Source organism: Dipodomys merriami, unplaced genomic scaffold (genome assembly GCF_024711535.1).
Source record: "Dipodomys merriami isolate MVZ:Mamm:240054 unplaced genomic scaffold, mDipMer1.0.p SCAF_19, whole genome shotgun sequence".
NCBI lineage: Eukaryota > Metazoa > Chordata > Mammalia > Rodentia > Heteromyidae > Dipodomys > Dipodomys merriami.
In genome coordinates this window covers 28,217,414-28,230,084 of record NW_027203270.1, presented here as the reverse complement: position 1 = coordinate 28,230,084, position 12,671 = coordinate 28,217,414, and the positions used below count along the sequence as shown (strand labels likewise).

At 40.6% G+C, this 12,671-nt stretch overlaps 1 protein-coding gene across 1 annotated transcript in view; it reads right to left on the bottom strand.

Moving 5' to 3' along the window:
* Window positions 1-7,948, bottom strand: part of Ikzf3 (IKAROS family zinc finger 3) — a 92,335-nt gene extending 84,387 nt beyond the window's left edge. The window contains exon 1 of the mRNA XM_070028120.1: window positions 7,424-7,948. Coding sequence (XP_069884221.1) covers window positions 7,424-7,430 — 7 coding nt within the window. The 5' untranslated portion in view covers window positions 7,431-7,948. The remainder of the gene's footprint in view (window positions 1-7,423) is intronic.
* Window positions 7,949-12,671: the final 4,723 nt, after the last annotated feature.

The window sequence follows — 12,671 nt, the reverse complement described above, 5'->3', positions numbered from 1 at the left end:
TCCAGTCCTGGGGCTTGAACTCAGGGCCTGGGTATTATCCCTGAGCTTCTTTTGCTCAAGATTAGCACTCTACCACTTGAGCCACAGTGATACTTCTGCCTTTTTCTGTTTATGTGGTACTGAGGAATGGAACTCAGGGCTTCATGCATGCTAGTCAAGCACTCTACCACTAAGCCACATTCCCAGTCCTTAATTTGTTTTTATTGTTACTACAAAGTGATATACAGAGAGGTTACAGTTACATAAGTCAAGCAAAGAGTACATTTCCTTTTAGAAAATATCACCCCTTCCCTCACTCTCTCCCAGTCCACGAGAACTCTCATCTCCAATAAAACTACCAAAAAGGCAGAAGTAGAGGTGTAGCTCAAGTAGTAGAGTGCCAGCCTTGAGCAAAAGAAGCTCAGGGACAGCACTAAGGCTCTGAGTTCAAGCTCCAGGACTGGCACGCACACTCACACACACACTCACATATTAATATATATGCATTTGTTCAATTATTAATTGCCTTATCATATAAATTGAATTTTCTATTTTAAAGAACAAAGCTAAGCCAAGCACCGGTGGCTCAAGCCTGTAATCCTAGCTACTCAGGAGCCTGAGATCTGAGAATCATGGTTCAAAGCCAGCCTGGGCAGAAAAGCCCCAGTGAGACTCTTATCTCCAATTAACCACTCAAAAACTAGAAGTGGTGCTGTGGCTTCAGTGGTAGAGAGCTAGTCTTGAGTACAAAGAGGCCCTGAGTTCAAGCTCCCACAACCAACTAAAATTAATTAATTAATTAAAATAAAAACAGGGCTGGGAATGTGTCTCAGTGGTAGAGTGCTTGCCTAGCATGCATGAAGCCCTGGGTTTGATTCCTGAGTACCACTTAAATGGTGGAAGCTGGAAGTGGCACTGGGGCTCAAGTGGTAAAATGCTAGCTTTGAGCAGAAGAAGCTCAAGGACAGTGCTCATGTCCTGAGTTCAAGCCCCACCCAGGAATGGCAAAATAAATAAATAAATAATAAAATAAGTAAAATAAAAAATAAAACCAAGTTTTAAAATGTAGTTGTTTAGTTTGGTATAACTAAGATGCATTAGGTCACTGATGGGTCTTACAAAGGCTATCTGTGGGGTCCTCTAAGCAACTCCAAATTACTTTCCTTAAACTGTGTCTGGTGTGGCACATGTGCTTGCCTGTGAATTCTGGCCTCCAAACACTACCAAGTCACAATCAAGAAGATACACACACACACACACACACACACACACACACATACACACACACACACACACACACACATTCCTACTTAAATCTGTCCAGAAGCTATAATATTACAAATTATCATGTATTATATTCTTCCAAGGTAATCTACATAGGCTCCAAAAGAGCTGGTCACATTCATAAATGTCAAGGGCCTATTTTATATTGACATCTTGTTTGTCAAATTTACAAATGTTATTACTAGAATGCATGAAATGTGTTGAAAGGCTATTTCACACTCAGCTTTTCACCAAGATAGTCTCCTTCATCCTAGGATGTTTTGTTTTTATAGCAGCAAGCAGAAGTAAATGGGTTAGGATTGTCAAAGTACCCTTTTGTCCTACAGCAAGAATTCACAAACCAAAGAGGTAGGCAAGCAGTCATGGATAATTTCTCTCTCCTGACCCCTTTGAGTCCATTAGGACACAATTGTTTTAGATGGGTATTTCTTGTAAGTTATTAGACCATCTATTTCTCCTGCCCAGTCTGCCCTCGCACACGGAGCCCCGCTCTCTGAGAACGCAGGGAGGGACCCGTTAGGTCTGCTCTTGCCTCTTGTCTCAGACTGTCCCAAGGCACGTGGGAGGGAGGTGATGCATGATGCACTCCTGGCCCCACTGATGAGCTTCCCTCCGCCCTTCTGGCCCATCTATTTCTCAAGCTTGAGTGGTGCAGCCTGACATCCACAGCACCAATACGGAGTTACAAAACATTATCTAGGGCTGGGATGCAACTCAGTGGTAAAAGCAAGTGTAACATCTTGGGTTCAATCCCCAGTACCAAAAAGAAGAAGAAAGAAGAAAGAAGAAAGAAGAAAGAAGAAGAAGAAGAAGAAGAAGAAGAAGAAGAAGAAGAAGAAGAAGAAGAAGAAGAAGAAGAAGAAGAAGAAGAGGAGGAGGAGGAGGAGGAGGAGGAGGAGGAGGAGGAGGAGGAGGAGGAGGAGGAGGAGGAAGAAGAAGAAGAAGAGGAGGAGGAGGAAGAAGAGGAGGAGGAGGAGAGGAGAGGAGGAGAAGGAGAAAAGGAAGAAGGAAGGAGGAGGAGAAGGAGAAAAGGAAGAAGGAAGAAGGAAGAGGAGGGGGGAGGAGGAGACAAAAACAAAGAAAAACTATCTACTCTGTACATCCCTTTTATAAATTTTTTTAATTTGTCTTTAAAAAGTTGTTTAGTTCTAAGGACCATGGGTTTAATTTCAATCATGATTTCTACAGAACTTTCTGAAGTTCTGAATTTCATATTGCCTGCCTGGTATCAAAAGTTTTGAGCTGGCAGAGGGTGGAGAGGCTTAAACTCAGGACCTGGGAGCTGTCCCTGATCTTCTTTTTGCTCAAAGCTAGTGATCTACCACTTGAGCCATAGCTCCACTTGTGGCTTTTTTGGTAGTTTGTTGGAGATAAGAGTCTCATGGACTTTCTTGTCCAGGCTGGCTTTGAACTGTGATCTTCAGATCTCAGCCTCCTGAGTAGCTAGGATTACAGGCATGTGGTGCCTGGCAGAGCCTTCTTTTTAAAAATGCATTTTTTCTTTTCAAATAAAATCTTAGATGTATTACTATATATAAAATAAAGGGACATCTTAGTGATTTATAATAATAATAACTTGAAATATTACTCAAGGTGTGACTCAAGTGGCAGAGTACCAGGTAAGCAAGCCAGAGACCTTGAATTCAAATCCCAGTGCCACCCTTTAAGATTTTTTAAAAATATGTAATCTACTAAAAAATCAAACAATGAGAATAGGAAGATCATTTTAGTAAACAAAAACTTGAAACCTAGTGTTAATTATAGATAAAAATTGCAACTTTATCCATCAGTTCCTGTACATTAATCATTTCTGAATTTTATTTGCAAATGGGGAAAACACCGAAGATAATGCAAAAAAAGTGTTATTGTCACTTACAAGTGCTTCACCTTATTACTTCAGATTTTTCTTTTGCAATGTTGAGGATTTGGAGTTATTTTTCGGGAGGGTGCCTTATGAATGCTAGGCAAGTGTTCCACTGAGCGGCATCCCTAGCCCCACAATCAGTTTTAATTAAGCAAGACAAAGTAATCTGTTAGAAAGTTGAAACACTAAAAATATTTAACATTCATCTTCTTTACTTTTGAACACAAAAATCAAGCTGTTTGCTTATAGCTGCAATCTTAGCTACTCAGGAGGCTGAGATTTGAGGGTCAAGGTTTGAAGACAGCCTAGGCAGGGAAGTCCATGAGACTCATACGTAATCATCTACCAAAAAAGCTAAAAGTAGAACTGTGGCTCAGTGCTAGAGCACTAGTCTTGAGCAAAAACACCACAAGGACAGGGCCCAGACCGTGAGTTTGGTCTCCAGGACCAGCATACACATATACAAAACAAGACAAGCAAAGACCCTAAAACCTCTGCTCTCCAGAAGCCTAAAGACCAGAGAAGGAATAAATATTAAATCAATAAATAATTTTATCTTGGTGCAAGTAATGCACATGGACACACACACAGAAAAACAGAAAAGCAAAACCGACGGGCACCAGCTGGAGAAGGGAAGGCTAAAAAAGTAGGTGAATAAGGATGAATATGCTCCATACAGTTTATTCACATGTATAAAAAAGATAAAACAATGAAACCTGTTGCAATTTTAAATAGGGGAGAGTGATAGAGAAGGTGAGAATACATGTATGCATTGTATAACTGTGTGGAAATGTCCCAGTGGATCCCCCTCCCTTATACAACTAATGGATGCTAATAAAATAAATGAATAACTATCCACAGAGAGTAGAAACTTTTCCCCTAGATGAGGGAGGTACTAGGAAGAAGTCATCAGTAGAGATTTGGTAGCAATGATGCCTGAGTGGAGTCCTGAAAGATCAGTAGGCAACCAATAGACATTGTGGTGAAAATGTTAGCAAAGATATGGACGTGTGAAGTAGCTTGTTAGACAATAGGAGGTGCAAATAGAAACTTCAAAAAACTATTTTCTACCTTTTCTACCCCAGGAACCCATGGCCTTTCTGTGCCCATAGTTCCCTAAAACGCTGCCATTTCAACGCCCACACACTTATAACAGAGGGCAAGAAAACACCACCTGAAAGTTAAATCTGTTCATATCAGCCATCCACAACATAGAAAATGACCTGAAAAGCTGATGTCAAAAAAGAATACACACACACACACGCACACACACACGCATGCACGCACACACGCACCCTAATTGGGAATATTTAGTGTAGGGATTTCAGTTCTGCACAGTTTAAAATAACCCATGAGAATAAATAAAGAACTATATTACCTGGTCAACTCAATTGTGACCCACAGAGACAATGGGTCACTGAGATGAAGGTATTTGCTCTGTACCAAGTATATAAAGTGGGAGGGTTGGGGCTGGGAAGGTGGCTCAGTGGTAGAGTGCTTGCCTTGCATGCACGAGGCCCTGGGTTCGATTCCTCAGCACCACATAAGCAAAAAGAAAAAAGCCGGAAGTGGCACTGTGGCTCAAGTGGTAGAGTGCTAGCCTTGAGCTGAAGAGCTGAGGAACAGCACCCAGGCCCAGAGTTCAGGCCCCATGACTGGACCCCCCCACCAAAGAAAAATAAATAAATAAAGCGGGAGGCTATGTAATAAATATACTTAAAAAAAAAACTCTACTCAACCTGTTAAAATAAAGACTTTATATTGTTAAATGGGAAATCTGCCGTTATCTGTGAAACTCAGCATCGTGAACCATCTAATTTCCCAATCATATCAGCTAAAAGTGACATTAATATAGCACAAGTAATAAAATGTACTGGTATGCTCCTTGGATAGCAAATATTTTAGGTCACTGTGATAAAAGACAAAAGTTATAGCTTTTGATACTCTTCATGTATGAAAAGATAAATAAATAAATGTTTTTATATTACCAAAAGAATGAGTCGCTAATCTTACATTTTTCAATAAATTTGTATATTGATTCAACAACGAAATTAGGCAAAAATATAAATGCTTCCCCTCATACACTACTGAACAAGGTATATACATAGGTCAAACCCCTATGCTAAAATGAGATGAAAAATCAAGATTTTCTTAAAATATTTTAAGTGTGAAAAATACGAGCTGTAGGTGACTATGATAAACTTTTTATATATTTTATTTTAATGTATCCAGGAATTAGTGTTTGAATAGCCAAGCCCAACATTAATCTCTTTCATTGCAATCTTTAAGTTTTTGTATGAAGCACACTATAGACCATCCATCTTTATGAATCTATGAATTATAGACATAATTATCTAAACTCCTAACTTTAAAAATTACTGATCTATATTCTATCCCTTCTAAAATCTATACATTCTTTTTTCCTTCAGAGTCTTTATGAGTCTCATCTAAGAGCCTACTAGGACATCCCTAAAATACTTTATTTAGTTTATTTCACCTTGAATAAATATATCTGGTAATATTTACAGAGAAATACTTCCGTTTCTATGGATTTATATGACTCTGTACATTATTTGCATAAGTGATGGGCTTAAAAACTAAGAAAATAGTGCTAGAATATTGATTTATGACCTCACAAAGGTAAATTAATTATTTGTAATCATTAATGCATGAGAGTTTTTAAAAAATAATTTCCCATAACTTTTCCCCCCAGCTTTTTAAAACTATTCTTAGCCAATGAAAACTTTTCAGTGCTAAAAATCACACTTCGTAAGCCATTACTTAAATATCCAAAATGCAATTTTGTATTAGCATATATTAATTGTACAAAGGGTTTAATTTTGACATTTCCATAGATGTGTACTTTGATGAAATAAAATGCAAACATTTAAGTTTTTTTAATGCTGATGATTGTAAAATGAAAAGCATAAGGAATTTTCCACAAGAGAAAATACTTGAAGCATTATTCAATAATGGCCATTTAAAAGTTTCTACTTAGAACAATGAAACCTGCTGAAATTGTTTTAAGAAGTAGGATACAGGAGACTGATAGAGAAGGTGAGCTAGATCAAGACACATTATGTGGAAACGTCACAATGTAACCCTTACAACTAATGTATCTAAAAAAAATTCTATGTACTAAATATGTACTATTATTCATTGGATTATCATTTAGTACTTAGAAGAAAAAAATATTTACATGCGTTAAGGTGGTAAAAAAAAAAAAGTATATCCACGTACAGACTGAGGATTTAAGATTGCATTGTTACATTTGTATAATGCAACAAAACTACCACTTTTGTCCATGAGCCAGAGTACTTAATCATCTTTTCATTAACTCTAGAACTAGAGGTATCTAAGATCAAGGTTCAATGGAGGAGATCCTGAGATTACTGCGAAGAAAATATCCAGTATTTTCCTCACATTTCTCCACTCTACACTTTAGTTAAGCATCATCACCTGTTTTTATATTAAAATACATGCATTTCTCATTTATTCTAAATGGTACCTCCTCCTCCTCCTTGAAGTTGAGATACAGCTGCCATCTTCAAAATTTTAGAAGCACTTCTTGAAAAAGACTATTGAAGTTGCACAGCGGTTGGGAAATTGTAGTTAATCCAAGGAAGTGCATTACCACCACCACCACTCCCATCCCAATTCTGTGCAGCAAGGAGAGTTTTATAACTTCCTAAACGAAGTCGAATGAAAACACTGTACTTGAACTTGATTATTTGCTTTGGGTGAGGTGGGGGGGGGGGTCTCATTGAGGAGATGGAATTCCAAGGTCACCGGGCTGACAATCACTTTAAGATGAGCCCCTCTCCACGACCACAGTGTTTACCCCTCAGAAGAAATGCAGGGGGGGGGGCGGGGGAAGCAGTTACCTTTTCGGAAAAAGCCACTCGGGCTAATCTAATTCCAAGGGACATCGAGGCCATGAATGGAAAAACAAACTCATTGCCCGGTACGATTCTATTCCCATCTGCTGCCAACGCGGGGCCGCCCCGCGAACGCTCTTCCTCTGCAGACTTCGGGCCTGACACCCCCCTTTCTCTCCCCCCACCCTGCTAAGAAAGAAAACTGCGGAGATAAGCGATCCCTTTGCAAGGTTGGAAAAGGAGGTGTGTGAGAACCAACCCGCGGAAATGCCTTTTTAAAAAAGAAAAAAAAAAAAAAACTTTTGACGAAAGAAAGAAACAGAAGCCAAACTATAGCTGCAGAAGGAAAAGCCCCCGCGCGCGGCGGGCACAGCCAAAGCTTCTCCAAGACCCCCTGGTGCAAGGGGCGGCGGCTCACCTGCCATGTCTCCGCCGGGCTGCGTCGGCTGGAGCTGCAGCTCAGGCTCCCCGGCCCGCGCCACGTGCTCCGGCCGTGCTTGCTGGAGATTCCCGGGTCGGGTCGGGTCGGCTCCGGTGGCGCGCGTCGCTCGGCGCGGCTCGTCCGAGGCCGGAGGAGCGGGCGACCTGCCGGTGCGCGAGGTTACAGCGGCGCTGGCTGGCGGAGGCTTTAAAGAACGCAGGTTCGGCACCTTCAGCCCCTTTTCTGGTCACACCGCAGGAACCCCCAGATCCTGGAAATGGTGCATCAGAGTAACTGCCTCGCGGTGTCTATTTGAGGAGACTGACCGGGCGCGATCCCACGGCGGGATGGGATCTGCGTCCTTGGCAAGCTCAAGTTCAAAACGAGTGGTCTCGAATTTGGAAAGCCTGGAACTGTGCGTGCGTGCGTGTGTGTGTGTGTGTGTGTGTGTGTGTGTGTGTGTGTGTGTGTGTGTGTGTGTGTGTGTGTGAAGTGTTGCTCATGTGGGTGAGTTTCCTTTTCCTTCTTCGGATCTTCACTTCACAGGCATCAAGTTCTTGGTTCAAGTTTTTCAAGGAAGAAAAAGTAGTTGGAGCAAAAGTATTTACGGGGGAACTTTTTAATCAATCCGATTGTGCAGTTTGGGGGAGCCACTCTCTTTTGGGTTGACTGGTTTGCCACGACTCACAAAGTACAATTCGATGTGCTTCTTCTTTTTTTTTTTTAAACCACTCTGCTTTCTTTTAAATAGGACACCTTCCAAAATACGTGTAGGAAGTACTGGGAGAGTAAGTAAAGAGAATGGATAGGGAGGGAGTAGTAAGATAGTTGAAATCAAGACAAAGAGTCCACCGAGTTGAGCCAGTCAACATCCCCCTTCCAACGTCCTTCCTACTTTATTTGACGGTAGGGAGGGGAAAGGACACATGACTACACTTTTTGTGTTTGTTTTTGTTGTTTGGTTTTTTTTTTTGGACCGGTCCTGGGGCCTGAACTCTGGGCCTAGGCGCTGTCCCTCAGCTCTTCAGCTCAAGGCTAGCGCTCTACTACTTGAGCCACAGCGCCACTTCCGGCTTTTTTCTTTTTGCTTATGTGATGCTGAGGAATCGAACCCAGGGCCTCAAGCATGCAAGACAAGTGCTCTACCACTGAGCCACCTTCCCAGCCCCATGACTACAGTTTTTAAAAAGTGGAATTCACCCTGAGGAATTAAGAGACATTATTCTGTTGAGTCTTTCCAATATGTTAAGAAGACAATACATAAATGGTTCCACTGGCATCTTTGTTTACAACACTGTATCATTAGTGAATAGAAATATATTTGAGACCTAAAGTATGAGGGTTGAAGAAGCTCATACTCAATAGCAAAAGAACACACACTGTAATTTTATGAATTTAGATTTTTAAATAGCACTTTGGTATAAGTGGCTGGGTTATATATACATATATGACATATATGTGTGTCATTATATATGACATCTCACATTATATATGTAATGATGCAATATATGCAAATATATGCATAAATAATACACTTGTATACACAAACATATAAAGTGACTATCTTGCACTGACTTTGCTTTAAGATCACAACATCACAGTAACATTTCTATAGCTACATGAGTTAGAGTTCCTAGGATAATGTTTCAGAGAAATACTCTAAAAACTGGGTTTAATTTTAGTACTGAAAGGGGAAATTTGTTGTTTGTTAGTTTCTAAAAGCAAAAATAGCTCATCAAAAGCAGTAGAAGAGGAACTGTAAGCTTTCACATGGATAGTGAGGATGAATAGTTAATTGGTTATAAAAAGAAAGTTATAAAGATAAGCTGGACACTGGTGGTCTCAGGAAGCTGAGATCTGAGGATTGCAGTTTAAAGCTAGTCTGGACAGAAAAGTCCATGAGACTCTTCTCTCCAATTAGCCACCAAAAAGCTGGAAATAGAGCTGTGGTTCAAAAGTTAGAGTGCTATCCTTGACCACCCTGAGTTCCAGCTCCAGTCCTGACATAGGCACACACACACACAGTTTCAAAGAAACTTTATATTTCATTACAATGTTTTTATATATAACAATGGAATGTGGTACTTCCTGTACTTAGTCTAATACTCAGTATTTCTGACTGTACAGAGAGGTATCTAAAAAGTAGATAGATAAACCAGGCACCAGTGTCTCATGCCTGTAATCCTACCTACTCAAGAGGCTGAGATCTGAGGATCCTGGTTCGAAGCCAGTTCTGGCAGGAAAGACCATGAGACTCTTATCCAATTAACCACCAGAAAACTAGAAGTGGAACTGTATGGTTCAAAGTGGTAGACCACTAGCCTTAAGCACATGAGGCTCAGGGACAATGCCCAGGCCCTGAGTTCAAGCCCCATGACCAAAAAAAGAGTATATATAGGTAAAATAATTTTTATATCTACTCCACCCACAAAGAGATGCAATATAAATCCCCACTCTTTAAGTATAGGTTGTACATAATTATATAACTATGGTATGATATCTTTCCAAGGAATATAGTACAAAAGAGGAGAGGAAATAACTATAGTAGATAAACCTGACATTTGTTACTTCAGCCAGGTGATCATAGTTAACATCAATGGTGATAAAGCATGTTTTACAGTGTATGTGCCCTTGATATGGTGTAATGAGAATGTCATTCTAGCTCTGAGACATTCTTCTTAAAACCCATCAGCTAAGCATAGATAACTCACACCTATTCAGGAACCTGAGATCAGGAGGATCTCAGTTCAAAGCTAGCCCAGCCATAACATTCAAGAGATTGCTTCTCAAGCATTAAAAAGTTGGGTTCAGCCAGGCACTGGTGGCTCATGCCTGTAATCCTAGCTACTCAGGAGGCTAAGATCTGAGGATGGCAGTTCAAAGCCAACCTGGGCAGAGAAGTCTGTGAGACTCTTACCTCTCATCAACTACTCTGAAAAAGCCAGAGGTGGCACTGTGGCTCAAGTGGTAGAACACTAACTGTGAACAAAAGAACCTCAGGGACAGCACCCAGGCCCTGAGTTCAAGCCCCAGGACTGGCAAAAAATAATAAATAAATAAATAAATAAATAAGCAAGCTGGGTTCAGTGGCATGTGCCTGACATCACAGCTACATGGGAGTGTAAGACTGGAAAGATCAATGTTCCAAGACAGCCCCAGCTAAACTAAAAAAAGTTTATCTCAGTGGTAGTGATTGTAATGTTGCACACTTGTCATCCCAGCCACTGGGGAAGCACAATGAGAGGACTGAAGTCCAGGTGTAGTCTTGGGCAAAAATAGAGACCTTATTTAGCTAGACCCAAAAAGGCACTGGAAGAGACAAGGTTCAGTTGTAAAGCACCAGTCTAAGAAGCACAAGGCCTAAGTTAAACTCCAATACATCATCAGGAACAACAACAAAGTCCTATTCAATGAGAAAGATAGACAAATTCCTATAGAGAAGCTTTCTACAAAATACTTAAGGCTAGGTCAAGATCATCAAAAATAAGAAAAATCTGAGAAATTGTCACACCCAACAGAAATCTAAACAAATACAACAACTGAATGTAAGTGGGATTCTAGAGGGGATCTTAGTGCAGATAAAATAAGGCAAAATCTAAAGAAACCTGAAAAAGTATGCACTTTAGTGAATGTTAATATATCAAAATTGGTTAATTATGAGAAGTATAATACTAATATAAAGCCGGGCACCAGTGGCTCACACCTATAATCCTAGTTATTAAGGAGGCTGAGATCTGAGGATCACAGTTCAAAGCCAGCCCAGGCAGGAAAGTCCTGTGAGACTCATCTCCGATTAACTACCAGAAAACCGGAAGTGGCGCTGTGGCTCAAAGTGGTAGAGCACTAACCTTGAACAGAATAGCTAACAGACAGCGCCCAGGCCCCAAGGTCAATTCCCATGACTGACAAAGAAAAAAAAATAATAGTACTAGTGTAAAATGTTAATATATTAATGTAAGATGCTAACAATGGAGAAAATGATTGGGAGTTTGAGGTATGAGAGAATTCCATACTATTTTTGCATTTTTTCCTATGAGTCTAAGACTTCTACAATTCAAAGTTTATTTTAAAAGAGTAAATGGGTACTTTCAAATAATCTACTCACTCATGTGGTTAAGATTCACAAGGATCAATTACTTTACAATAGCTAGGAAGTAAATAACATACTGTAGATGTATAGAGAACTTTTATTAAAACTGGAAAGACAAACTTCAAAAAATGTAAGGAATGTCTCAGTTTGCCTTCATTAGTTATCATCACCCCAAGAAAGCAGCAGTTGAAACTAAACCATGAATCTAGACATAATAACTGACATTGGGTGGATCTGACTCATTGAATCACATTTCATGCTTATGCTATACAAGTAAAATTAACAATGACTAAAACTGAAATTACTGACAAAGGTTGCTCCTGGACCATCTGAGATATTCTAAATACTGACTCGGCTCAAAGGAAATAAAACTGAAAACTCTTGATGTCACCCAAAATAACCATTCTGCACCCTATCTGAACTTAGGGCTCTCTACCTAGCAGCCTACTCAAAACCACTACTGAGGTTGATGTCCCAGTGCTAAGAAATAGATAATACATAAGAACTTTCAGCTGGGTGCCAGTGGCTCACGCCTGTAATCCTAGCTCCTCAGGAGGCTGAGATCTGAGGATCACGGTTCAAAGCCAGCCTGGGCAGGAAAGTCCATGAGACTCTTATCGCCAATAAACCACTCCGTAAATCGAAGTTGCGCTGTAGCTCAAGTGGTAGAATGCTAGCCTTGAGATGAAGAGCTGAGGGGCAGCGCCCAGGCCCAGAGTTCAAGTCCCACAACTGATACACACAAGAAAAGAACTGTCAGGCTACCAAATTAGTAGCCTGAAGAAGCAACCAGGAAAGACACGACATGATCTCTTGCAGACCTCCAGATGCACTCAGCATGCACCCCAGGGGAAATAGCAGATGTTGAGGTCTTCTGGCCTTTCAGTTAGGCTCATTTTCTAAAGCAAATAAATTTACATGGAGACAAGGGGCGAGATGTCTCCACCATCACCGCATACTCCAAGCTGGAAAATATCCAGTGTTCTCTTGTGTGGGGTTGGAGGAAGAGGTGAGCTCTTTGGGGTCCTGGTTTTGTAGATAGAAGGATGCACTTGGATCCACACTGTGAGTTTGCAATCGGTTGGGCACAGTTTCAGAGTTCAAGACAAGAAACACATAGAGAATTCCTAGGCAAAATTCTCACGGGCTTTTCCC